General features: G+C 41.3%; 1 protein-coding gene across 1 annotated transcript; it reads left to right on the top strand.

The window, feature by feature from the left end:
- Positions 1-3060: 3060 nt before the first annotated feature.
- Positions 3061-23959, top strand: sncaip (synuclein, alpha interacting protein). Its single transcript, XM_074671300.1, has 12 exons — positions 3061-3236; positions 9490-9577; positions 13381-13453; positions 13532-14091; positions 14165-14333; positions 14410-14678; positions 14774-14953; positions 15391-15504; positions 17426-17551; positions 18899-19068; positions 19240-19329; positions 20518-23959. Exons 2-12 carry the CDS (start codon positions 9521-9523, stop codon positions 21509-21511), a joined length of 2802 nt encoding a protein of 933 aa, XP_074527401.1. The 5' UTR covers positions 3061-3236; positions 9490-9520; the 3' UTR covers positions 21512-23959.
- Positions 23960-25138: the final 1179 nt, after the last annotated feature.

Here is a 25138-nt window from a genome sequence, read left to right as displayed (position 1 = left end):
AGTTAAACTCTGCCGTCTGAAGACATCAGTCCAAATGTTTAAGATACTTTCTTAGATTTTGTCTTTTCTGTTTTTAAATGTAATCACATTCTCCTTCATTCACAAAGAAAACAGGATGGACCACATGATCATGACTGCACAGCCTGAAGAAGAAAAGACTCCTGAGAGAGGTTTGACAGAGTTTCAGGTTTTTAACAAGAAAAAGGCCACACCCAAGAAGGTTCCTTTACATATCAGACCAGTTAATGATGGATCCAAAGGAATTATTGACGAAACAAACAGAGTCTACAAAAGAGCCGAAGGATACACAGAGGAAAACAGAGAAATCTATGATGGAACCATTGGAATCATTGACAGAACCAAAGTAATCTATGAGAGTCCCAAAGGAACCACTGAGGGAATCATAGGTATCACTGACAGAACCACTGGAACCACCAGAGGAACTGAAGGAATCATTGATAAAACCAAGGGAACAACAGAGGAAACAAAGGAATGACCTGGGAAAACAGAGTGGAAGCAGAGGATTCACTGAAATAAACAGAGTAATGTATGGAGGAAACAGAGGAATGCCTTGGGGGAACCAGTGGTATGTGTGAGGGAACCAGAAGAACAAAGGAATCACTGAAAAAGCAAAATGTTGATCAGATGGAGATTAATCAAGAATTGACAGTTACAATAAAAGGATTCTGGTTCTGAACTTGAAAAAGAGAAAAATGAAGAAGAGGAGCAGATGAAGACACAGAGGTCCTCCTCTGAGTATCAATCCCACCATATTAGAGAATCCCTGACTTCTTATTTTGCATCAGCACCAGGTTGATGATTGTTTCTAACAGTAAAAATCTCTGGACAGTCATCAGACAAATAATTACGTGAACTCAGCTTTAGTTCCTTGATATTCACAACATGAAGAAGTCATAGAGATGGCTTTAAGATGTCTCTGCTGTTAATCTGAAAAATTAAACCTGGTCTGGAAAGACTGGAGATTTAGCAGTAATGCAGACAGTTTACTGGTGCTGAAAACATCTGAGTCATATGTTTGGTTGAACTTGGACAGTTGATAGAAACTTGTAACTTTATATATGGTTTCAGAATTGTGAATTTTCTTGAAAAACTTTGTGTATTTTTCTTGTTGTGTTTGTTTCTATTTGGTGTTTTGTTCGTAATGTGCTGTGTTATATAAGGTGTAATTTTTTTTCGAGATCTTTTTCCTGTGAAAGCTGGTGAAAAGCCACCAAAGATCTTTATTTTCAATAGTTTGGTCCACTTTGGTTTAAAATATGTTTATTTTGTACATTAAAAAAAATGTTTCTACTCAACATCAAATGCCTTTGATGAAAGTTAATGCAGTACCAGAGTGTGCCTCTAGATGTCCCTGCTGAGCTGTGACTGATGTGATGAGTGTTTAAGGACAGAGGACAGAATAAAAGCTCTTCACGCTGTGATTATAGAAACATTTACAGACTCAGCTTCTCCCAAACTCTCTGAAAGTTATGTCAGGGTGTTTTTAAATATTGATACAAGGATTAAATAAGCATCCAATGATCAAGGAGTCTGTAAATAGACGACAATACCTCAATAACTGATAATTAAAGGCTTATTTGAGGTTGTACTAGTTCTTACGTTAATATTTTTTAATATACATTTTACCAAATTGTTCAAAAACCACTAATGAAGCTTCATTTAAAAGAAAAAACAAAAAGTAGCTGTGAAAGCTGGAATGAGACTTAATTAGACAGTGATTAATTCAGTAAGATGATAATAAACTGAAACAATTTAGATTGAAATGGAACTTTTAAGCAACAGTTGTTTTTTTTTTTTTAAATACAGTTTTCAGCTCTGAACCTGATTACAAGTAAATGTCACAGTTTTGACTCATTTACAGTCAGTGATGGGGTCACAAAGCAGCAAAAACACAAAGATACAGATGGGAAATTCATAGAAAGACAAAGTACAGCCACAAAACAACATTTTGAAATAAAAACAGAGCTGTCTATGAATCATTCTGGGAATCAGTTGTTCAAGCAGATGAGCTTCCATGTATTTCATTTTAGATTTAAAGCGTACCCAAAAGCTCTTTTCCCAATTTCTGTCTGAGCATTTGGGACAAAGAGCTTGAAAAAACGGCTGGTAACATAAAATACAGTGCCTTACCATAACAGATATGGAAGTCCCTTTTTAAGAGCATCTTACATTTATTCTGTATTTTTAATAACTGTACAGGAACGATGGACTTTTAATGTCTTTGCAGATTTTGTGAGTAAAACATGGATTTAAATTGTACTTTTTGATTAAATAAACTTTGATTAGTGAATCTTTTTAATTATGTCAGGTTACAGAAAATTGTAGGAATGATTAATCCTCAGAAAATTAGATTTTTTTTATTCTAAGGATAACGGACTGATCTAACGGTTCCTCCTCCTCCGTCTGAGCGGCTGCTCTCTACAAAGATCGTCTATTGAAGCGATGACTCACTACAACCATGAATTACATTAAGAAAAAACGGAATCAGACATTAAAGCTCTCACTTTGAAAGTAAAATGTTGTCATATATTGTCAGAGAAAAACAGGAACACTTGTATTTTTTCGTTTGACTAGAAAAACTGAATTAAAAAAGAAAAAAAAAGTTTTTTTTTGCTGGCCAACTGTACAGCTGTTATGATTCCATGATCATCACACTTTGTACACAGAATTAAAAGCTATATGAAATTCATGTAATTAAGTAATATTAATCACAACAGTGATTTGTTCCTATAATAAATTTACAAAATTGCACAAAATACTTGTCTCGAGGAGAGACAAGATATTTACTTGTGCATATTAACTATTCCTGCGTACTAAATCTGACTTTATGTTTATAAAAAGGTGACTAAACTGTGATAACAAGACAGCAAATCATAATAAACGCGTGATTTTGAAGCTATTTGTCCATGTTATGATGGACTACTATCACTGAAAATCTAAGGAATTAAAAAGACTAGGCTTCCCTTCCTTCCTTTCTGAAGGATATGGTTTCCTGAAATGTGTCCAGAGTGAGCCCTCCTCTCAGCCCTATCTCTGCGATGCCCATATGTCAAAGTCTTTGTGCTTTTCAAGACAGCGAGGCGACAGAAGGAGAAAAACAGCTGGATCTGAGGATCTGAGGACCTGGACCTGAGGATCTTTGGAGCTAGCGGCCCGGCTAGCTGTCTGCTCTCCCTGACACAGAGCCTCCTCCTCGGCTGCCGGACTCTGATACGGTACGGGACCAGAAAACTGCTCGGTAACGGGCGCCGGGTTCGCCTGTACCTGAGCTTTCTGCCTGACCTCATTTTCCTACTGTTAGCCTGTTAGCTTCCACGTTAGCCTGTTAGCGGTTAGCTTTCACGTAAGCCTCTATGGATGCTGATTAGCCAGCTAGCCGAACGTGAGCTAATTAGCCCCCTGTTACTACAGATGAAGGTATGAATGGATTAAATGAGCCGTTAGGAGTAAATGAAGGGTTAACCAGCTAGTCTAAGACCTAAACCTGGTTTATTAGCTGTTTAAAAGTCTGTTAAAGGGTCTGTGTGCTGATATATCTGATCTATCAGCATCAAAGAGTCTGATATTTACAGGAAAATGAAGAGTGAGTGTCTCCCTCTGGTCTTATTCCAGTCTTATAAAAGGCTAATAGTGGTTATATGACTAAAGCTGCACCTTGACTTAATAATTATGATTGATGTTTTTATATTAAGGTGTCCTGTGTTTGTTTATTCCTGACTTTACCTCTGCTACATGCCAGCTTTAAGCTGTAGTCTATAAATATGAATATACAGTCTCATAATTTATCACTAAAACATAAAAAGAAGTCCATTTTAAGACACTAGTTTAGAAAGTTTTGAATAATGTCACATTAATAACAGAAAGAATACAGCCATGTGTGATTGTTTCATTATGTGAAGCATTAATGACACAATTAAGGGGAGTGTGAATGGCTGTCAGTCTGCAAGAGTAAGACATTTGCATAAACCCAGAAGGAGACAGTGATTTAAAGATTTTCTTAAGACTTTTTGAATTAAAAAAAAGACAGAAAAATTAAATAAGAAAAGATGGAGGGCTTACCTGTGATGGGAGTAACATTAAGAGAGGTAGATTGTTGCACAACTCCACCTGCAGAGTCAAAGAATGTGTATTAGCAAACTTAAAACTTTGAGCTGTTTGCTATAAACAAATCAAATAAGAAAAAAATTGCACTTTTTTTTCTCCAATTTAAACTAAAAATGACATTTTTAACATATATGACAGTCTCAAAATGTTCAATCCCCATTTTAGCTGTTGGGACCTGCTATAGACATTAACACCAACTTCTGACAGAAATCTTAGTCCGTTCCTTACCACAAGTTTTTACATTTTGCTCATAACTCTGATTTGAAATGCAGGAATTGAATAATTTTGAGTCCAAATGTTTCTACAAGAGAGGGGAAAGAAGTCTGAAAGGGTCAAAAATCCAGCAACACCAGAAGTAATAGGAAGAAATTCTGCACGACACTGAAGAACTTCTGCAATTTCGTTGTACTTGTTGCAATTGCAAATAATTTCCTATCTATCCGTCTATCTGTCTATCTATCTATCTATCTATCTATCTGTCTATCTATCTATCTATCTATCTATCTATCTATCTATCTATCTATCTATCTATCTATCAGTCTATCTATCAACTATCTATGTATGTATCTATCTATCAATCTGTCTTTCTATCTATCAATGTATCTATCAACTTTCTATCTATCAACTATCTATGTATCTATCTATATATCTACTATCTATGCGTCTATCTATCTATCTATCTATCTATCTATGTATCTATCTATCTACTATTTATCTATCTATCTATCAACTATCTAGCTATCAATCTATCAACTATCTATCTACAAACTATCTATGTATCTATCTATCTACCTATCAACTATCTATCTATCTATCCATCTATTTATCTTTCTGTCTATCTATCTATCAATTTATAAACTATCTGTCAACTATCTATCTATCTAAAGTATCTTTCTGTGTGGTTGGGATGGGTAAAAGTAATCGAGTACTCGAATACTCATCATTAACCCCATTATTCGAGTAACATTTTGTCATTGGCACACCTGTGCAAGCGCTGCTTTTGGTGACAAAACTTTAACACACACAGCTTTACAAGTGTGACCCAGCATTTTGTTTTCGCCCAAGTGGGAACGGAACAGTTCCAATGGAAGTGGAACGGGATGGAAACTCACGACTTCTCAACTGTTTTATGGCAGCCCTCTAGGAACCTGTTATTACACCGAAAGCAAAGCAAAACAAATGAGACACGATGAAGTTAACGTCCAGGTTTATGCGTTAAACTTGCATGTGATATAAGAACTACCTCAATTCTTAACCACATGTGCTCGCATCACGTCAGTTGCTAGCCCCATTAGCACGTCGTTGTGACGGAACCAGAGCGGAGAAGATTAGCTTGCTAATAACTGGAGGTGAGCTCCCAATAAGTTTTGTGGGCGCTGGAGGCTTCAGAGAGCTGATGGCCCCACAGGGAACAACATCTATGGGAGTGGAAAAGATGGACCTAATGACTTTAATTAACCAACAAACCCTATTTTCATTACTGGTTAAAATAAAAACAAACATAATTTGCGAGTATTGGAATATTCGTTCATTAGCTATATTCTCGCTAGCTTCTTTCTTCAGTCTGAAACCATGATCATCAGGTTGATTGGGGACTCTAAATTATCCATAAGTGTCACTGTGTGCAAGATCGTTGTTTCTGTTGGTTAACCACATGGCAACTTGTCCAGGGTCTACCTGTCTTCTTGCACACCTGGACTAGATTCCAGTCCTTCTGTGACCCTGAATAAGACAAAAGATGGTCATACAAAAACTAATTCATTGTTTAAAAGTCTGTGAATCTGCAGAAGTCTTTGAAACTTTTCTCAAGACAAGTTTATTTTGCCGTTTAGCTGACAGACAGCATTTGGTTTGTCTAAAAGTTGGTCAGCACTGTGACTTTAGTCAGACCACAAACCTCCAGAACTCCCCTCTGAGACCAGGACTTCAGAAACCTAACAGACTGCTCCTTTAAAGTTTCTATTTTTACCCTGCTCCACACGTAACGTATAAAACCAGACTCCTTCAGAGCTTTTCTCTCCAGGGGGATTTCTCCTCTCTGATGGGACTCCAGCGGTCTCACCTGACCTCATGGAGGAATATAAAGTTACACAGATCTAATTTCACCCACAGAAAGACTGATCCAGCCTCTCTGATTCCCCTGAAAACTCCAGTCTTGGTCTCTAGTCTCAGGTCTCTTTTCCAGAGTCTCTCTCTGGTTGTTTTCGTGCCTCGCTCTCTGGAAGGCTTCGCTCTGGTCAGCTGTTCATACAAACAGCCAAAGCAGACGTTCTCCTCCTTCTTATTTCAGTTTTATTTCTGATCTCCGCTTTCGGGCCTGAGCAGTTGTTATCAAGGATGTTAGGCCGGACTCTTTCTCAAAGCTGCAATCAGAGGTTTTATTTGGAGCCGTTCGCTCGTGTGGTCACTCCCACACTGTCTGAAAACAGCTGCACGCGCACACGAAGGCTGCACAGTTTGCTGTCTGAACATCACGTAACCATGGCGAGAGGATGTTTGTTTCCAAACACAAAGACACCTCTTGTTTTATTTGTTTAATGAACACGAGGAGAGAAACAGAAAGTGATACGGCACAGCTGCACAAACACCTCTGGACCGAGCAGAGGAACGACCCTTTCCTTCAGAGGTAGCTGTTCGTAGACTCTTTGGAGCATTTCACGCTTCACTTACACAACAGAGCTGGAACCAGTCCAACCAGCAGGAGGGTTTTACTGGAAGGAGATAAGAAGGAAACAGCTGGCTGAACAGTAGTGGTTGCAGCTGGAGTTTGGAGACAAAGACGACTTTTTCATTTCAGCTCATTTCAGGACAAAGTGGAGGAGACGTTCAGTACACGCAACTGCTGATAGCATCCAGTGCTGCTCAGCGTTAGCCTCCTGCTAGCTGACGGTCCAGTTCACAGAGTGCATGAGCTGAGTGCAGAGAGTAGCAGCTCCGTGCGCTTCGTTTTAAAGCCAGCTGGCCCTGATGCAGAGTAGACCGACTCCAGATCAGCTGATTGTTTGTTGGACTGTCTGACTCAGGACACCGCCCGGCTGTAAGTCAGTCACCTTCTCCGTGGCGTCCTGCAGACATGCTGACGTAGGATCAGCTGTTGCTTTGTTTTCTCGTAGGGATGGGACGATGTGCTTTTGTCCCAATTTGATTCTTTTACAATTCTTGAGGTGTTCATTAATTTGATTTCCGATTTTTTGTGATTTTAATTCACCAAACTAAGTGAAAAAGATAAATAAAACTGATGATGTCTACAGATTATATCAGGATCTTTGTTTTCCCAAGAATTCATTCAGGGGATCTGACATCTCAACTTTTTTTTCAACCCAACTTATAAAAAAAGACCAAAATGAAGGACTTTAATAAAAAAAAAAAACTATCAGTCTTCAATTCGTCCGTCTGGTGCCCCCATAGTTTCTTTACATGATTTCTCTATGGTGTTTTATAAACTCTCAAATCAGCCTCTGTCTGATACAGTTTGTCTTAGCTATTGTCTCTTTAAGGCTCTGAACTCCGCAAGCCTCCTTCCCTCTGATTGGCCAGTCAGGGGCAGAGCAATGGGCAGACCTTGGTGTTTGAGGCCCACCCCTCCAACTTGATGATTTCATTATTGGCAGATAGGTTGGCAGATCCACCTCACCCCTAAGTGTACAATCAAAAATGGCCATCCATCCATCTTCTGACGCTTATCCGGGGTCGGGTCGCGGGGGCAGCAGCCTAAGCAGGGAAGCCAAGACTTCCCTCTCCCTAGCTATTTCGTCAGCTCTTCTCGGGGGATCTCGAGACGTTCCCAGGCCAGCCGAGAGATGTAGTCTCTCCAGCATGTCCTGGGTCTCTTCCCGGTGGGACGTGCCCTGAACACCTCACCAGGGAGGTGTTCAGGAGGCATCCTCATCAGATGCCCGAGCCACCTCATCTGGCTCCTCTCAACGCAGAGGAGCAGCGGCTCTACTCCGAGCTCCTCCTGGATAGCCGAGCTTCTCACCCTATCTCTAAGGGAGAGCCCGGCCACCCTACGGAGGAAGCTCATTTCGGCCGCTTGTACCCGCGATCTTGTTCTTTTGGTCACTACCCAAAGCTCATGACCATAGGTGAGGGTGGGAACGAAGATCGACCGGTAAACAGACCTGGACAGGTCCACAACAGATCAGTGGATCTCCTCCTCGACCTGGAGAGGGCAGTTCACCCTTTTCCGGCTGAGGACCATGGACTCGGATTTGGAGGTGCTGATTCTCATCCCAGCCACTTCACACTCGACTGATCCAGAGAGAGTTGAAGGTCACAGCTTGATGAAGCCAACAGGACCACATCGTCTGCAGAAAGCAGTGATCCAATCCTGAGGTCACCAAACCGGACCCCCTCGACACCCTGGCTGCGCCTAGAAATTCTGTCCATAGAAGTTATGAACAGAATCGGTGACAAAGGGCAGCCCTGTTATATTCTGTTTATTTTAGCATTTTTGACTCGAGTTTGTCGTAATAAATAAGCGGTATACGTAATATTGTTCAATGTTTATATACAGAAATATTGCAGTTGTGGAAAGTTTTTCCAACTCGGCAACTTTTAACCCAGAGATGATGTCATTCCCACTCCACACTTCCCAGTTCAGATGTAAGTGTTCGTCTTCACTTTTGGGGAGTGATTGTGTTGTCCTTCTTTTGATTCTGTCAGTGCAGTAAAAAGTCTTTAATCTGATTATTAAAAATTATGAAGATGATAAGTGTTATAAAACCATTAAGTGGGTTCCTGGGTCCAGCTGGATGTTGTGCTCTGTGTCTTTAAATCTCAGCGCTCTGTGGGTCACGCTGCTCTCCGATTAGCCCTGATAATCCTGCTGTTTGTTGCCTTTGATCATAACAGCTCAGGCACTTTGTGGAGCTGACACTTTCAGCTTTACAGTGTTGGAAACCTCCGGTATTACCCAGGATTTGATGTTCTTCAAACGACAGGCCGTACAGTGACCCTTTGAGAGCTGAGAGGAGACGTAGATCTGTTCAGTTTGTCGCTCAGAGAAACACTTTAACTCCATGGTTCAACACAACTGTTCTCAGCTTCCTGCAGCCACTTCCTGTGTTTGATTTCTGCTTCAAATCAGTGAAACGTTCATCGTATTAATGGATCTAATGCTGCAGCAGAAGAGGGGACAAACAGAGGTTATAATGAGCTAAATGTTCCAGATTTAACAAAGTTCCTCTTCAAACAGCTGTAAAGAGAAAAAGAAACTCACTGTGTGCTCAGCATCCTGCTCTGTGTTATCTCTGATGATAATAATAATGTACGTTTCCTGAGATATTTTCCATATCCAGCGTTCCAGTGTTGGACTAACTTCCTCTTGATTCTTGAACGCGTGTTTCTTGTGTTTGTGTGCAGCTGCTGGTGAAGCTGATGATGAGGTGTGAAGATGGAGGCTCCTGAATACCTGGACCTGGACGAGATCGACTTCTCCGACGATTCAGTAGTCAGTGAAAAACAAAAATATTTTTTTGCCTTTAGTTACCTTTAGTAATCTTTTATTACACAGCGTTTGAGGATAGCAAAGGAACTGTTTCATTGTAAGTTATTGTTCACAAGACAAAAAAACACTGAAGGCCATGTTTATATGACAACGTTTTGCAGTAGTGAGCATGCCAGGCCTGTAGGTGGAGCTATAACTGTCTTGTCCAGAAGCAGCTTCTGGTAGATCTCCTCTGAAGTAGAGTTGAGCCGATCATCTGGTGTGTTGGTGAATGCTAAGTTAAAAAGTGGAGCAACAGATGCTCATTTAGTTAAAGACGGTCACAGATTCAGCAGATTGAGCAGCACAAGCTCAACACGGTAGATCACCACCATCCTAACAACGGGACTGTTCGACTGCTGGACTCCTGAATGCAAGAAGTGTAGCGTGATGTCAGCGTTTTCACTGAAAAAGCCAGATTACTGTTCACGGCAAAGGTGTCTGCAGTGTTTCAGAAAAAAACACTCTGGAGGCCATTTTCAAAAGTTTGCCCACACGTAGTCAGGCATTTTCAAAAACTAATATTCCCCCTCATTATTTTTTAAAAATACTTTCGTCTACAGACACCATACGGTGGTCTTCCACGGTTAACAGCCCTGGGAGGGCGGTGACGCTGCCAAAGGAAGCATTGGGACGTGTTGATTGTGGTGGTTTTCTAAGCGCTCTGTCCACTATACAGAATGAGCTTGTCTGTTTGTGTAAATAGACATAGAAAATAGAAATAGAAATAGAAAATACTTTATTTATCCCCGAGGGGAAATTCAGGAGTCACAGCGGGCAATCAAGAAAACCAAAGTAAGAAAGTGTAAAAAGCTCCATAAGAAAATAGATGCTGACAGCTTGTCTGTTAGCCATGTCTGTGAATAGCATGATGCTACTCTGCCCTCTGGTATTCCCTCTGTTGCTGGGTTAGCACAGCTAGCTCGTCCATCTTATTGGAGATAGATCTTACGTTCCCAATAACGATGGATGGAAGGACAGGTCCATGTCGTCACTTCTTAGCTCACACCTGAGAACCAGCACGTCGTCCTCACCTCCTTCTCCTCACCTTGTGGGAAACATCCGGCCTTGCACCAGTTAGCATTGACATGCTACAGGCTGCTAACACCTGATTTCACATGTAAACAATGCAGCCATGGTTACATGTAGGATCTCCAGACAAACACAGGAGAAAAGTAGTAAAAATATCACTGAAGACAAAATCAGTTTGGTGTCCATGACCAACAAATGAGCCAAACAAAGTAATGATCCACTCCAAATACAAAGATGACGAAAAAGAGACGAAAAAAATTACAAGAAACGGACAAAGAAGAGAGAGCTGCTGCAACAGGCAGCGCCTAGCAATGAAAAAAAAAAGAAAGAAAAGAAAAAAAATGTGCGTTTGTGTGTCTGTGAACGCGTTGGGGCTGAACATTCGCCGTGTGCTAAAGGTCATGTGCTCTTTTGCGCACAGATAAGTTGTGCAAGGAGAAATCGAAAGAAATGTCAACCCAACGATAAACAAACGACATCTGATCATGAAAATTGGATAAATAACATTTAGGCTATTTAGTCTGTTAGATTAAAAAAAAAACAAGGTATTGACCTGATTTATGAGAGAGGGAACTCTAAATCACTTCTGCTGTGATCTGACACTACATGGACGATAAAATTAACTCCACTATCAGGGAGTTTATATTATCTTCCATAAATAGGAAGCCTTATATGTGAAATCTGTGCCAGCCAATCAGAATCAACCCGTCATTCAGCTGTGACAGTGTCCACACAAAACCATGAAACTGAAGTTTACCAAAATCTTCACTTTGGGCAGAGTTTTCAGAAAACGTTTTTTTGATGTGAAACTGTGGTTTGGTGAGGATGTTGAGCCTAAAAGTATAAAAATATTCGAGGTTTCCCAGATTGGCTCGTGTGGACATGGCCTCAGTTTGGCTAAATGGCTGTTTCTGTGGTAACGAGAGGAAAAAACACAACAAAACTTTTGTGTTTCATCCCATTCTTGAGTACGACCCCTAAATAGAAATGAACCAGCCTCAATAGCCAGTTAGAAAGTCACATTATTTGTACGATCATTAATTTGTAAATAATCCAACCAAAACCCCAAACATGTCTAAAAGGTTATGCTCAACACTTTACCTTACAGCACACTTAAAAACAATAGTCATTATTAGGGATGGGTTCCTCTCACATTGGAAAAGACACAGTACCAATGCCAGGTACCACAATCTGTATTGGTTCCTCAACAGTACCAATTTTCAGTACTTTTTTTGTATTTTGCTGTGGTAATAAATATAATTTTTTAATAATAAAATCTCTTCATTTTAACATATTTCTTCTCAATATATATCCTTATAATGCTGTGTTCATGTCCAGCATGGAAAATCTCCTACTCTTCCACTCCCTCACAGTCACAAGGATGCATTTAGGTACCTAAACACTAGCCACGGTTACATGAGGAGTTTTTCCGATTCCAAATGGAATCTTTCCAAATGACTTTTCTGAAAACAACAGTAAACATGGAAAGGAATATTCCAGTCTCTGGTCTACATGCGCCGCTGTAATCAAACGGAATAGTCAGATTTATCAAAGCGTATTGCGAGTTTGTCGTCCGTCCAGTCTTGAAATTATGTTCATTTCTTTCAAAGTTTGGATCAAAAACAAACTTTCCTCCAGTGCTGACGGCTCGCCGCCATTTTTAAAGTTAAGGAACGTCTCTAGTTGCGTCTTACGTCATATCTGAGCATGCTCTGAAAGAACACACCCTGACAACTTTCCGTTTGAGTGGATACATGATACCTCAATCAGTTTGGGGAAAGGAATATTCCACCTCTGTGAAACCGATTAAATGTCCATTCAGATTGGCCCTTTTCTTTCTGAATGAGGTGTATACAAAGGTTAAATTCTTTACGATTGAGCAATTCTGTACTACAGACAGAATTCGGTCAGTACCTGTAAAAAGTACCTGATTAGTACCCATCTTTAGTCATTTCAGTGCTGAAGAACAAGATAAAGGATAAAGTTCAGTATTTTAAACTATGTGATTTTGCAGAAGATGACGATGTACTGTAATATTTTCTCTAGCAAAGAAAGGAGAGAGCAGCAGTGAATTTTGTTTTACTTGACTTGAAATAAAGTTATGACGGAGAGTGCTGGTGAAGGACACAAAGGACTACAAAGAAAAAGTTCCTGATGGTTTTTGATTATTTATGCCTTTAACAGTTTGTTTTCTACCTGGTGTGTGTCTGTCTGCTCTGCTCTCCATCACAGCCTCTACATCCCTAACTCTCCTCATTCACAGGTCAACAAATAACGTCTTTTCCTCTTCTTATAGAGATTAAACACGTCACGGTTGTGTTGTACACAGACCAAGAGTAGAGGAGTTACAGGGATGTCACCTGTGATCGGCACATTAGATATCAGTTGTTTCTGAAAAAAAAAGGCTCAAAGGGTAGTAGTTTTTTGTGTTTAGGAGTTATTTGTTGATCCTGTCGAGATGGAACAAGTGTCAGCATCTTTAAGTTTTTACTGTTTTGGTTCAGAGGTTTAAAACTCTGGTATCCAGACATCTCTTTTGCAGAAACGAAGGTAAATCAGAGATTTTCTAGTTTATCTTTGTGTGGTTTGAAGGAGCTGTTCAGCTCTCCACAGTCTGTGAGTAATTACAGGAACAAACTGCTCCACTAATGAACTAATAGCTAAAAATATCTGATTCAGTCAGACGCTGGACGAACTCCTCTGACGTCTCTGTTTCTGTCTCCACCGTCCTGCAGTACTCTGTGACCTCCCTAAAGAGCATCCCTGAGTTATCCAGGAGGAGCGATGGCCAGGCCGAGGAGAGACCAGGTACAGTCCCAGTCCCTGAACCCATAGGTTAATTCAGTTTTCCATCAGCTGATCTCCTCTCTCCTTCTCCTCCGTCAGCTCCGGCCATCAACTGGAGCCGAGGCGTGTCCTCGCACAGCGGCGGGGGAATCAAACCCACAGGACTGGCTGAGGTCCACAGTAAGTTCAGACCGGTGAAGAGGGTCTCCCCCCTCAAACACCAACCAGAGACCACCGACTCGGACTCTGACGGTAAAGTCCAGGGTCAGGGGCTGGGCCTGGGGGAGCAGGGTGAGGGCAGCAAGGATGACACAAACTCTGACAAACCCTCCCACGCCTCCTCTGAGGCTCCTGGAGGGAAGGCGAAGAGCCTGGGCGGCGGCGGCGGCGGTGGGGGCGTTGGCGGGAACAACCCTCAGGCTCTCTTCGGCGAGCTGGAGCACTACGACCTGGACATGGACGAGATCCTGGACGTGCCTTACATCAAGTCCAGCCAGCAGATGTCCACGCTGCCTCGCGTCCCCCATGACAAGCGATCGGTGACGGGGAGCAACCTGGGAGGAGGGACCCTGGAAAGGACTAGAGGAGGCGGACTGAAGGGGTCCTCATTAGCCCACAACGAGCCCCTGAGTCTGGGCAGCAGCGGCTCACAGACCCAGGTACCCCTCAGATCCAGTCACAGCTGGTCACTTCACACGCTCAGGTCTTAACGTGGTCTCTGTGTGTCCTCAGTACTGCGTCCTGTCCCCGGTGAAGTGGTCTGACCTAAGGAAGTCCAAGTCCATGGACCCAGACCTGCACCACCTCCACCGGTCTCCTGCAGGAGGAAGCTACCAGTCTGACCTGCTCCCGTCTGGACTCCTCAGCTGCTCCTCCTCTCTGTCCTCCTTCTCTGACGCAGGTACCCAGATCTCCCTCAGCTCCACAGGAAGTCCGAATCAGCTGTTTGAATATCTGACGCCATCTTTGATTTCCAGACAAGCTGCTGTCCGCCCGGGTCTACCCGGACTCCCAGAGCCAGAGACCCGGCGTGGAGTCTTCAGGAGGATCGGGGATGATGTTCCCGCTGCCTGGGAGCAGCATGAGCAGGCAGGAGGCCTCCAAACCCTGGACTCCTGGATCAGGAGGCAGCAGTGGACCCAGGGGGTTTGGAGGAGGCGGAGGAGCAGGAGGGGAGGTGGACGAGGAGACCAAGAAGAACCAGAACATCTTCAACATCGTCCGAGAGGGGCAGATCTCCCTGCTGGTGAGTTCACACCACCTCCTCTTTCTCCTCCTCTTTTCTGTTTTTACCTCATGATTAATCACCTCCTCCTCCTGCTCCTCCTGCGCCTCCTGCAGCCCCACCTGGCGGCTGATAACCTGGAGCTGCTCAGAGACGAAGACGGGAACAACCTGCTGCACATCTCGGCGTCTCAGGGCCACGCCGACTGTCTGCAGCACCTCACCTCCCTGATGGGGGAGGACAGCCTGAACGAACGCAACAACCAGCAGCTCACCCCCGCCGGGCTGGGCGTCAAGGTCAGTGTGTGTGAGCGTGTGTGTGAGCGTGTGTGTGAGGCCTCAAACACACTTCTCCACCCTGCAAAGTGTGCAGAGTTTTAAGGGGAAACTCTCCGTGGACTCAGACGCTCATGGAGGGATTTGATTGGCTGTTGGCAGCTGGTCAGTGAGGTCATCATGCATTAAGATGGAGGATCTGAAACGACTCCGTGTTGAATCAGAGGAAAGCGAACGCCGTAAATACTCGACAGTCTTGTTTTGTCTGCCTCGCTGTGGAAACCAGCGTCTTGATTGGCTGCCAGACAGGAAGTGTGTTTATCTGGAGTCCTGATTGGCTCTTATCAGCAGACCGCTTGTTTATTCGCTCAGATTAATGGAGCAAAAGATTTTCAGCCACCTGGTCCTGAGTGAAACACGTTACTGAACATGTGTGTGTATGTGTGTGTGTTTTTCAGAACGGTCATCTGGAGTGTGTGAGGTGGATGGTGAGTGAGACCGAGGCCATTGCAGAGCTGAGCTGCACCAGAGAGCATCCCAGTCTGATCCACTACGCCGCCCGCTACGGACAGGTAACAAAAAAAATAATCTAAATACCATATATCTGGATTTCTTTTTTGGCAGTATCAAATTTGGGATTCTTTGTTAAAAATTTTGTTTTTTCCAAGTTCAAATCCTTCATTTTAGTCTTTGTTTTTAAACTGGATTGGAAAACAGTTCCCTCTTTTCTCCAGCAGAGGGCGAAATTTTCCTCTCTGACTTGTGACGTGCATCTTATGGGAAACTACGGCTCCTGATTAAAGCCCTTTGCACACCAGACCTGTATTTTTCGTGCAAATATTTCTCGCATTATTTTTTACAAGCTTTCACACCAGCAACATTCTTTCGCTGAGCAAAATTGTGGCTTATATTTTTTTGGACCAAAGTTGATTTTTCCAAAGTTTTGCTTGCAACAAGTGAACATCTGACCAATCAAAACACTTCCAATCCAACTTTATTTGTTAAGCACTTTAAAAAACAACCATAGTTAAAACAAAGTGCTGTACAAGAGAGTGAATAAGATACAAGACAAAGGAATAGACATAAAACATAAGTAAAATGAATTTGTCAAGGACAAGGAGCAATATAAAAGACATAAAACAAATTTAAAATGAATATAAACACAGAAGAAGCAAAATAAAATTAATAAAAATAAATAAAACAATTGCCGGCTACTGTGCTTCAAACTTGTTGACAAGTTTGTGTCAACAAATATTACAAAGACAACGATTGGAGGACAACGGCTGCTGGTCTGTAGACATTAGAATAGAATAGAATAGAACTCAATTGTCATTTGTAACAAGTACAACGAAATTGAAGTCACAGCAGCAATCAAGAAAACCAAAGTAAGAAAGTGTATAGAAAGTGTAAAAAGCTCCATAAGAAAATAGATGCTGACAGCTTGTCCATCATTGTCCAGTCAGCCAGCCTCCACCTCCACAGGGTCCAGGACTGAGCTTCTTCAGCAGTCTGTTCAGTCTCTGTCTCCTGGATCCTGTCTGCTCACAGCAGGTGAAGCTCTTCACATGTGACGTTTGTGTCTGATGTTAGCTCTGTTAGCCATGTCTGTGAATAGCATGATGCTACTCTGCCCTCTGGTATTCCCTCTGTTGCTGGGTTAGCACAGCTAGCTCGTCCATCTTATTGGAGATAGATCTTACGTTCCCAATAACGATGGATGGAAGGACAGGTCCATGTCGTCACTTCTTAGCTCACACCTGAGAACCAGCACGTCGTCCTCACCTCCTTCTCCTCAGCTTGTGGGGAAACATCCGGCCTAGCACCAGTTAGCATTGACATGCTACAGGCTGCTAACAGCTGATTTCACATGTAAACAATGCAGCCATGGTTACATGTAGGATCTCCAGACAAACACAGGAGAAAAAGTAGTAAAAATATCACTGAAGACACAAAAAGTTTGGAGTCCATGACCGACAATGAACCATACAAAGTAATGATCCACTCCAAATACAGAGATGACGAAAAAGAGACAAAAAAAATTACAAGAAATGGACAAAGAAGAGAGAGCTGCTGCAACAGGCAGCCACAACCAACAGGGCGGTGCTTAGCAACATTACAGCATTATAACAGGCAACAGCATTATCATCATCATTTAACTTTTTCCCATGGTCTGGTGTTAAAGAAGCAAAACAAAAATTGAAAAAGAATCAAATCATGAAAATAGTGTATCGTCCCAGCCCAGCGTGATAACACACAGAACTGAACACCTGAGTTTTAGCTTTCAGCCTTTTCCAGACCGTAACGATCCAAGTGTTTGAAGGACTTTTGCTGAAGTCTCAGTCTTTAAGGTGGCATTGTTTAAAATCAAGAGTTATTTTGCTCTTAAGCATGATGTATTTTAGTTCTGAATCATTTTTTTTGTTCACTTTTTTCTCTCTCTCTTTTTTTAAGCAATGTATAAAACTCTGTCCATCTCCTTGTCTGTGTCTGCAGGAGAAAGTGCTGCTGTGGCTGCTTCAGTTCATGCAGGAACAGGCCATCTCTCTGGATGAAGTGGATCAGAACGGGAACACAGCGGTTCATGTAGCTGCTCAGTACGGACACCTCACCTGCATACAGGTACAGTTTACTGCTTCATCATTCAACAAACCAATCAGTCTCTGCTTTGCTCTGTTTTCACTCAGACAGCTGTGGTTCACTGTCAAAGGATGTGACTCTCAAAGTTAAGTTGCATCTAAAGAGGAAAATATTAAAGTGGTTCATTTTTTTTTTTTATTCTGAAACTTTTTGTTTTATTTGTTGTAATTTCACCAAATTAAAAAAGCAGTTGATTTTTTGATAGTTTCATCAGTGTAAAAAAGCTGAAAAAAAGTTTTTTTTTTCTTTTTTTTAGATTTTATTTTATAAGGGCTGGGATGCTATGCTTTTCTCCTGATTTGATTCTTTTACGATTTTTGGGCTGCTGATTGGATTTGAATTACGATTCTTTGATATTTCCGTCTTTTATTTTTTAGTTTAGTTTAGTTTCTGATTCTTGCAATTCTTAGTTTGCTTATTTAACTCCAGACCATGTGAAAAAGTGCAATGATGATGATGTCTACGGACGATATCAGTAGCTATTCTTTCCCAAAAAATGCCCATCATCAGTTTTAGGATTTATTCAGGAGATCTGACATCTCAACTTTTTTTCAAACCAAACTTATAAACAAAGACTAAAATAAAGTATTTCAATCTAAAAAAAAAGTTTTAAACAAAAAAAGCACAATTTAAAATCATTACACAAACAAATCCAGATACTTTGATACATTGATCTTTTTCTCCCACTCCTACATTTTTCTTGGATTTTTAAGGTATAAATTTATGGAAGCTGACGTCTAGACTCAGAAAATCCTTGAAGCGTCCACACATACTTTACAAAACTTGAAGTTTACATTTTGTCATGTATTCAGTTGTTTTTAAAGCAGTGCACTCTGATAAATACTGAAGTTATTCAGTCAGACGAGGTATTAGGGACGTGGTTTTAATAGTGTCATATCTGTTCCTAAAATGTGGTTAAACTCTTAGAGAAAGATCGTTTCTACACCTGTAATTTTCCTCTCTGCTCCGTGCTCAGTTTAATTTATCACTGAGTTGATTTCCCAGCCTGAGGTTTGTTTTCCTGCAGCTGTAGCCGAGTGGTTTTTACTGCTGTAAAGTGGTGAACCCGTCTGTACGAGGGGCGGATGTTATCAGTCTTGTCTGCTTCCTGTTGGCGAGCCCGGCCGACAATCAAAACCCCTGATAGTTAGTGATACGTGTTGGATAAAGTTGCTGCTTTTTTTCCTGCATGGAGCAAAGTTTCAGGAGTGAGAGGAGAGACTGATACAAGAGCAAAAACATAAAGAATTATGTTTTTATTTTTGATTATAAAATCATGAAGTCTGTTTTTAAAGTCAGATCTCTGATGGTTTCTGTCTCCGTGTTCAGACTCTGGTGGAGTACGGCTCTAACGTCACCGTCCAGAACCAGCAGGGGGAGCGGCCTTCCCAGAGTGCCGAGCGGCAGGGACACACCACCTGTGCTCGCTACCTGGTCGTCGTGGAAACCTGCATGTCGTTGGCGTCGCAGGTCGTCAAACTGACCAAACAGCTCAACGAGTAAGTTACAGTTTTTACCTCATGATAACTTCCTGTTGATTCACTGAGCAGAATTCATCAGTCTTTCCTTTAATGACAATAAGAGCTGCTCACACACGCCCCCTGCTGGCCGACCTGCAGCACTACTCACTGTGATTGATCCTGTTTGTGTTTCTGTTGTTTGCCGTGCAGACAGGCTGCAGACAGGATGGTGCTGCAGAAACAACTACAGAGGCTGATGGACCCCAACAAGGCCGAGGGCACGCCTTCCAGGTCCCCCAGGTAACACGCCACACCACACACCACGACAAGACGGGACACGAAAAATTAAAAACTAGGGGCTGACTATAGAATAGTGAAATTGCCAAATTACAAAAATAAATCTCTAAAAGAATAAATAAATAAATAAATTATATAAGAAAAGAACCCACAAAAGAAAAGGCTAATAAAAAAACAGCAATATAAAGAAAAATCAAAAAAATACATAGATAAGTGCTTAATAAATAAATTAATAAGTAAATGAAGAAAGAAAGAAAGAAAGAAAGAAAGAGAGATATTACATATGTATATATATCATATTTTTCTGCGTATATTGTGATCTGAATACTTTTATTTATTCCTGTTTATATTTATACTTTTAAGGGGTTTATTTTTTGATTAATATCACTTTATATAGCAACTTTCTTTCTTTATTTATTTATTTATTTTTTTTTTTATTAAGCACTTTTCTATTTTTTGATTTGTCTGTATATTTATACTTTTATTAGCCTTTTCTTTAATGGATTCTTATATAATTTATTTATTTATTCATTTTTTAATTATTTTATAGATTCTTATGTTATCTATTTATTGGTTCATTTTTTTAATTATTCTTTAATAGATAAGTATATACTTTATTAATTCAATTTTTATTCTTTTATAAATTCTTATATTATTCATTATATATATATATATATATATATATATATATATATATATATATATATATATATTTATATATATATATATTTATATATAATTCATTTTTTAATCTTATAGATTTTTATATAATTTATTTATTAATTCATTTTTTAATTCTTTTATAGATTCTTATAAAATTTATTTATTGGTTCATTTTTTTTTTCTTTTATAGATGCTTATATAATTTATTTATTGGTTTATTATTTTAATTATTCTTTTATAGATTATTATATACTTTATTTATTCATTTTTATACTATTTTATAGATTCTAATTTAATTTATTTATAAATTCTTATTCATTTTTTTATTAATTTTTATTAATTCATGTATTCTTTTATAGATTCTTATATTATTTATTTTTTTCCTTTATAGATTTATTTTTGTAATTTGGCACTCTCACTGCTCCATATGTTACATCCTCAGAGCTGAGTGTTACTGCTGTGAAGGGATGATTTATTATTTATTCACAGTAATAAAAGATTATCTCTGTCTCTTTCCCTGGACTCCAGTTCCCATCAGCCCTCTGTGGAGGCGTGGCCTGAGATGTTGCTGACAGCGGAGGGGACTCCAGGTGACGGTCACTGGATGGTTCGTCAGGCTGGGACGGGTCCAGACTCGGTGCTGCGTCAGCTGCTGGGGAAGGACATGTCGGACTCGCTGTGCCCCAGGGAGAGGCTGCCCCCTGCGGGCAGCCTCAGCAGGGACGGCCCCTGTGGCCCCGGGGCCCCTGGCGCCCGCCGGCCGGGGCTGGTGGAGAGGAGTGAGCTGAAGCTGGCGAGGCTGAAGCAGATCATGCAGCGCTCGCTGAGCGAATCTGACACAGACGGTTACCCGCCAGAGGAAGGGAAAGGTCAGGGCGCTCCAAACGCTCAGCGCCCTGATAGGCCGTCACACCTGCCAATCACAGAGGAGGAGCCGGCGTCCAACCACCTCAACCTGATGATGAGGAAGCACCTCCCCGCCTCCGCCTCTGCCTCCACCGCCGACAGGAAGCTGGCGTTCACCCTCAGCGGGTCCAAGTCAGTGGACAGCATCGGCTATAACCCCTCCCCCACCTCCAGTGACCCTGAGGCCGCAGACGCCAAAACGGCGGACGCTTCCGGTGACCTCCACGACGCCAACGGCCAGAAAGTCGCAACAAGCCCGAAGAGCGCCCTGAAGTCGCCCTCGTCTCGCAGGAAGACCTCCCAGAACCTCAAACTGAGGGTCACCTTCGACGAGCAGGTGCACAAGAGCTCCACTCAGGAGGCGGAGCAGACCAAGGTGCATCATGGGAAGGAGAGGACTCCAACAGGAAGCTCTGAGAGCAAGCGACCGTTCGGAGCGTTTCGCTCCATCATGGAGACGCTGAGCGGGAACACCAATCACAACAACAACAGCGGCGCTCCATCAGGATCCGCCGTCAAACTGTCTGCCTGTCAGAGCTCACCTGGCAGGAAGTCAGAGGGCAAAGGTAGCCCAGGGGGCGGGGCTAAGGGCAAGAGCAGAACCAGTAACGTTTAACCAACCAATCGGTGCCTACCGAGGCCGAGAGCACAAAACCAGCAGAGGAGGAAGGAGGCAGAGAGCATGAGAAACAAAGTGATGTTAAACCCATCAAAGTTTATTTTAAATCAAGTTCAGCACTTTTTGATTTTTAAAACTGACCTTTAACCTTTCAGAGGTCGACCTGGATCCAGATTAGAGAGAGAAACCAGATCACAAAGTTAGCTGACTGATAGAAAACAACAGCTGAAAGAGCTTGTGTCGTTTGTTGCTTTAAGTTTATTACATTTCTGTTTAAGTGCTTAAATGTAATAAAAACAAACAGGAGCTCGATGATTCGTCAAACACTGAATCTGTTCCTGCAGACAGAGTTTCATTTGTCCAAACCAGGGGATGGAAAAGTTGACTTTGTCTAATTTTAGCGTTTTATTTGGATCAAATCACATCAGCTGATTACAAGAGGAGCAGGCGCTGTAAACAAACGTTTGTTTCCCGTTCATTACAGGGTGTCAGAGCGGTTTTGTTTTCCACAGAGTTGCAGACTGTGCTTGAGTAAAATCAGTATCTGTCCTCTTTCACCCTCAATCCCTGGTTTTATAACCACGTAACCTTCACACTGCAGCACTTACTTTACTGTAGCTTCAGTTTTACTGTGAGCTCTACCCAACAGTGTTAACCCTTTTTAAAGTCAGACTGAAGGTTTGACTGTTTCTCATGTTCTCTGTCTCAGACATTTGACCTTTGGTGGTTTGGACGACGTTGAAGAGTCAAACAGGAACCGTCTGCGTCAGAAAGAAATCACTAGAGAGAAACGAGGAGCTGTTTTGTTTGATTTTATTTGTTTTTGACAGGATGAAGGAAGTTGGAGTATTAATCAGCTGAAACCTCACGTTTCAAAAACACTTCACATGTTTTTTAGTTTTATCACATTTAGTTAAATGTTACAGGAAGTTTTTGTCTAAAGGAGGTCAGAGGCAGTCTCTGTTACTGTGTAAAGAAGAAATGTCAGTATTTATGTTAATGCACACATGTATTTTAAAAAACGTGGTTACAATCACGCACGTGGAGAGCGTGCACCAGCACAACTTTGAAACACTTTTAAAACCACTGTATGTGTAGAAGTATTTAATTATTTGATCTTTATGTTTTATTTCACACGTCTCATGTTTTTGTTATCTATGCAGTATTTTTGGCGTTAGCGGCAAAATGTGTTTGAGGATGCACTTCCTGAAGCCGCCAGTGACATAAACGTTAGGATTAAGAATTACCGTAACACCTGGAGTAGAGGTGACACAAATGTCTGTTTTTGGGGGATTCACTAACTTCCATGTAGTGCTCAGAAATGTGCAGATGTGTAGCTCCTTTTGGCATCATCTTTACCTAAGCTCAGTTGGCACACTATCCCCCCCCCTGCTGGTCAGCTGTTGCTCCAAACTGAGGATTCTTTTAACCAATCAAACACTCCACAGTCCTCCATTATTCTTCCTAAATTCCACGATTGTGACCTCAGTTCAAAATCAGTTCACATTTCTAAAGCCCATTTCCATCAAGTGGTCTGGTACAGATCAGTACAGTTTGGTCCAGTACGGATCAATAAAGCCTGATGCAGTTTGTGTTTCCACAGCCAACCGTGCCCTTCTTGGTAGGTGGCGTGTAAGCTGGATGCTGCGTCAGCTAGGTATTAGCATGACGCCATGGCAGCGCTACACAGTTTACCCACCTAATAAATCCAACAAAGAAGAAAAATGTGACACAGTTTCATTTCAACAAGAGATTCACACCAGTTGTGACGGAAACGGGGCTTACGTCTCCTGCACTGCACCAGTTGCTTCCTTCTTAGAGCGCCACCTTCTGGGCAAAATACCACTTAACAACAGAATAACTCTCCAGATTTAATTCTGGTGCACCAGTTTTTGGGGTGCAGCTCATTTTCAGATGTTCTAAAAAATGTTGATAAAAGTGTTTCCTCTACTCCAAGTTTTACGGTAATTCACATTTTGTCATTCCAGAGATTTTTTATGATTTTCAGTGGATCATTAACAAACTGTGTGAAGCTTGAAAGAGGAAAAAAAGAGCTGCAGTCTGACTCTCAAATTACTTGGACAGGTCAAGCATCCTTGGAGGTCATTGTTAAAGTTTTCTGGTTTTGGTTAACCTCTGGTCGCCTTCGTCTCAAAGTTTCCTCGTCTTCCTGTTCAGTGTTCGGTCTGTGGGTTTATCCTGTTTCTGAGATTGTTTTTTAATTTGAAGTGTCTTCATCATAACCACTCCTTCAGGAGGAGAGAAAAGGAGCTTCAGAGGAGACGAACAGACTCTGAATGAACTCTGAGGAAGGATGCTTTGTTTACTCTCAATGCAAAAAGAAAAACTTTGATGCAATATCATTTGAATGTTTGAGGAAACTGTTCTTTTTTTGTTTTTTACTAACCTGTGTGTACAGAGACAGACGGCTGCTCTGCTGTTCAAAAATGGAAATAAACTTTTGAGAAAATCTCTACAAATAAGTTTTTATTTCTTCTTAGAAAATTAGAAACTTGTGTGTGAAAGGGCAGAAATCTGCCTGATCCTAATCCACACTTTAAAATGAGATTATCAGCACCAATAAAGGTGATTCCTAAATGCTACTTCTTAACTTCCTGATCAGGTTGAGGAGGACTGAATTAATTTACAGCACGTCTAAGTCTCCATGACGACACCATGGTAGCTAATGAAGTTTATCAGAAAGAAGAGAGATCTGTGTTTTTCTCTGCTGAAAACAATTTCTGTGATTAATTTTGTAGTGATGGTGGACACTGGAGCCTAACTGTCAGACAGAAAAAGGACAGAAGAGCAGAAGAAAGAGAAACAGGAGAGAGATAGAACACAAGCTAAAGGCTAACACATGAGCTAAAGGCTTAAAACTGAGCTAAAGGCTAAAACATGAGCTAAAGGCTAAAACACAAGCCAAAGGGTAAGACATGAGCTAACACGAGCTAAAGGCTCAAACATAAGCTCAAGGCTAAACACAAGCTTAAAAATTAAAACACTAGCTAAGGATTAAAACATGAGCTAAGGGTAAAACCTGAGGTAAAGGCTAAAACACTAGCTAAAGAGTAAAACATGAGCTAACACATGGTAAAGGCTATAACACAAGCTAAAGGCTAAAACATGAGCTTAAGGCTAAAACATGAGCTAAAGGCTTAAACCCAAGCTAAAGGCTAAAACACTAGCTAAAGTGTAAAACATGAGCTAACACTAGCTAAAGGCTAAAGCATAAGCTCAAGGCTATATCACAAGCTAAAGGCTAAAACATAAGCTAAAGGCTAAAACACTAGCTAAAGTGTAAAACATGAGCTAACACTAGCTAAAGGCTAAAGCATAAGCTCAAGGCTATATCACGAGCTAAAGGCTAAAACATAAGCTCAAGGCTAAACACAAGCTTAAAAGTTAAAACACTAGCTAAGGACTACAACATTAGCTAAGGGTAAAACCTGAGCTAAAGGCTAAAACATGAGCTTAAGGCTAAAACACGAGCTAAGGGTAAAACATGTGCTTACACTAGCTAAAGGATATCACGAGCTAAAGGCTATATCACGAGCTAAAGGCTAAAACATAAGCTCAAGGCTAAACACAAGCTTAAAAAGTTAAACACTAGCTAAGGACTTA

Source organism: Halichoeres trimaculatus, unplaced genomic scaffold (assembly GCF_033239565.1).
Source record: "Halichoeres trimaculatus isolate MK-OKI-2021-1 unplaced genomic scaffold, fHalTri1.1 fHalTri1_scaffold_5, whole genome shotgun sequence".
In the NCBI taxonomy this organism is placed as follows: Eukaryota; Metazoa; Chordata; class Actinopteri; order Labriformes; family Labridae; genus Halichoeres; species Halichoeres trimaculatus.
The sequence above is the reverse complement of the archived record's forward strand: the minus strand, read 5'-3'. Positions and strand labels throughout refer to the sequence as shown.

Excerpts from the sequence above, each read along its gene's own strand:
- sncaip (XM_074671300.1), top strand. The coding sequence starts at position 9,521 with ATGGAGGCTCCTGAATACCTGGACCTGGACGAGATCGACTTCTCCGAC. Across the intron at positions 15,505-17,425 it reads ACGCCGCCCGCTACGGACAG|GAGAAAGTGCTGCTGTGGCT; the intron begins GTAACAAAAAAA and ends CTGTGTCTGCAG. Across the intron at positions 19,330-20,517 it reads ACGCCTTCCAGGTCCCCCAG|TTCCCATCAGCCCTCTGTGG; the intron begins GTAACACGCCAC and ends CCTGGACTCCAG.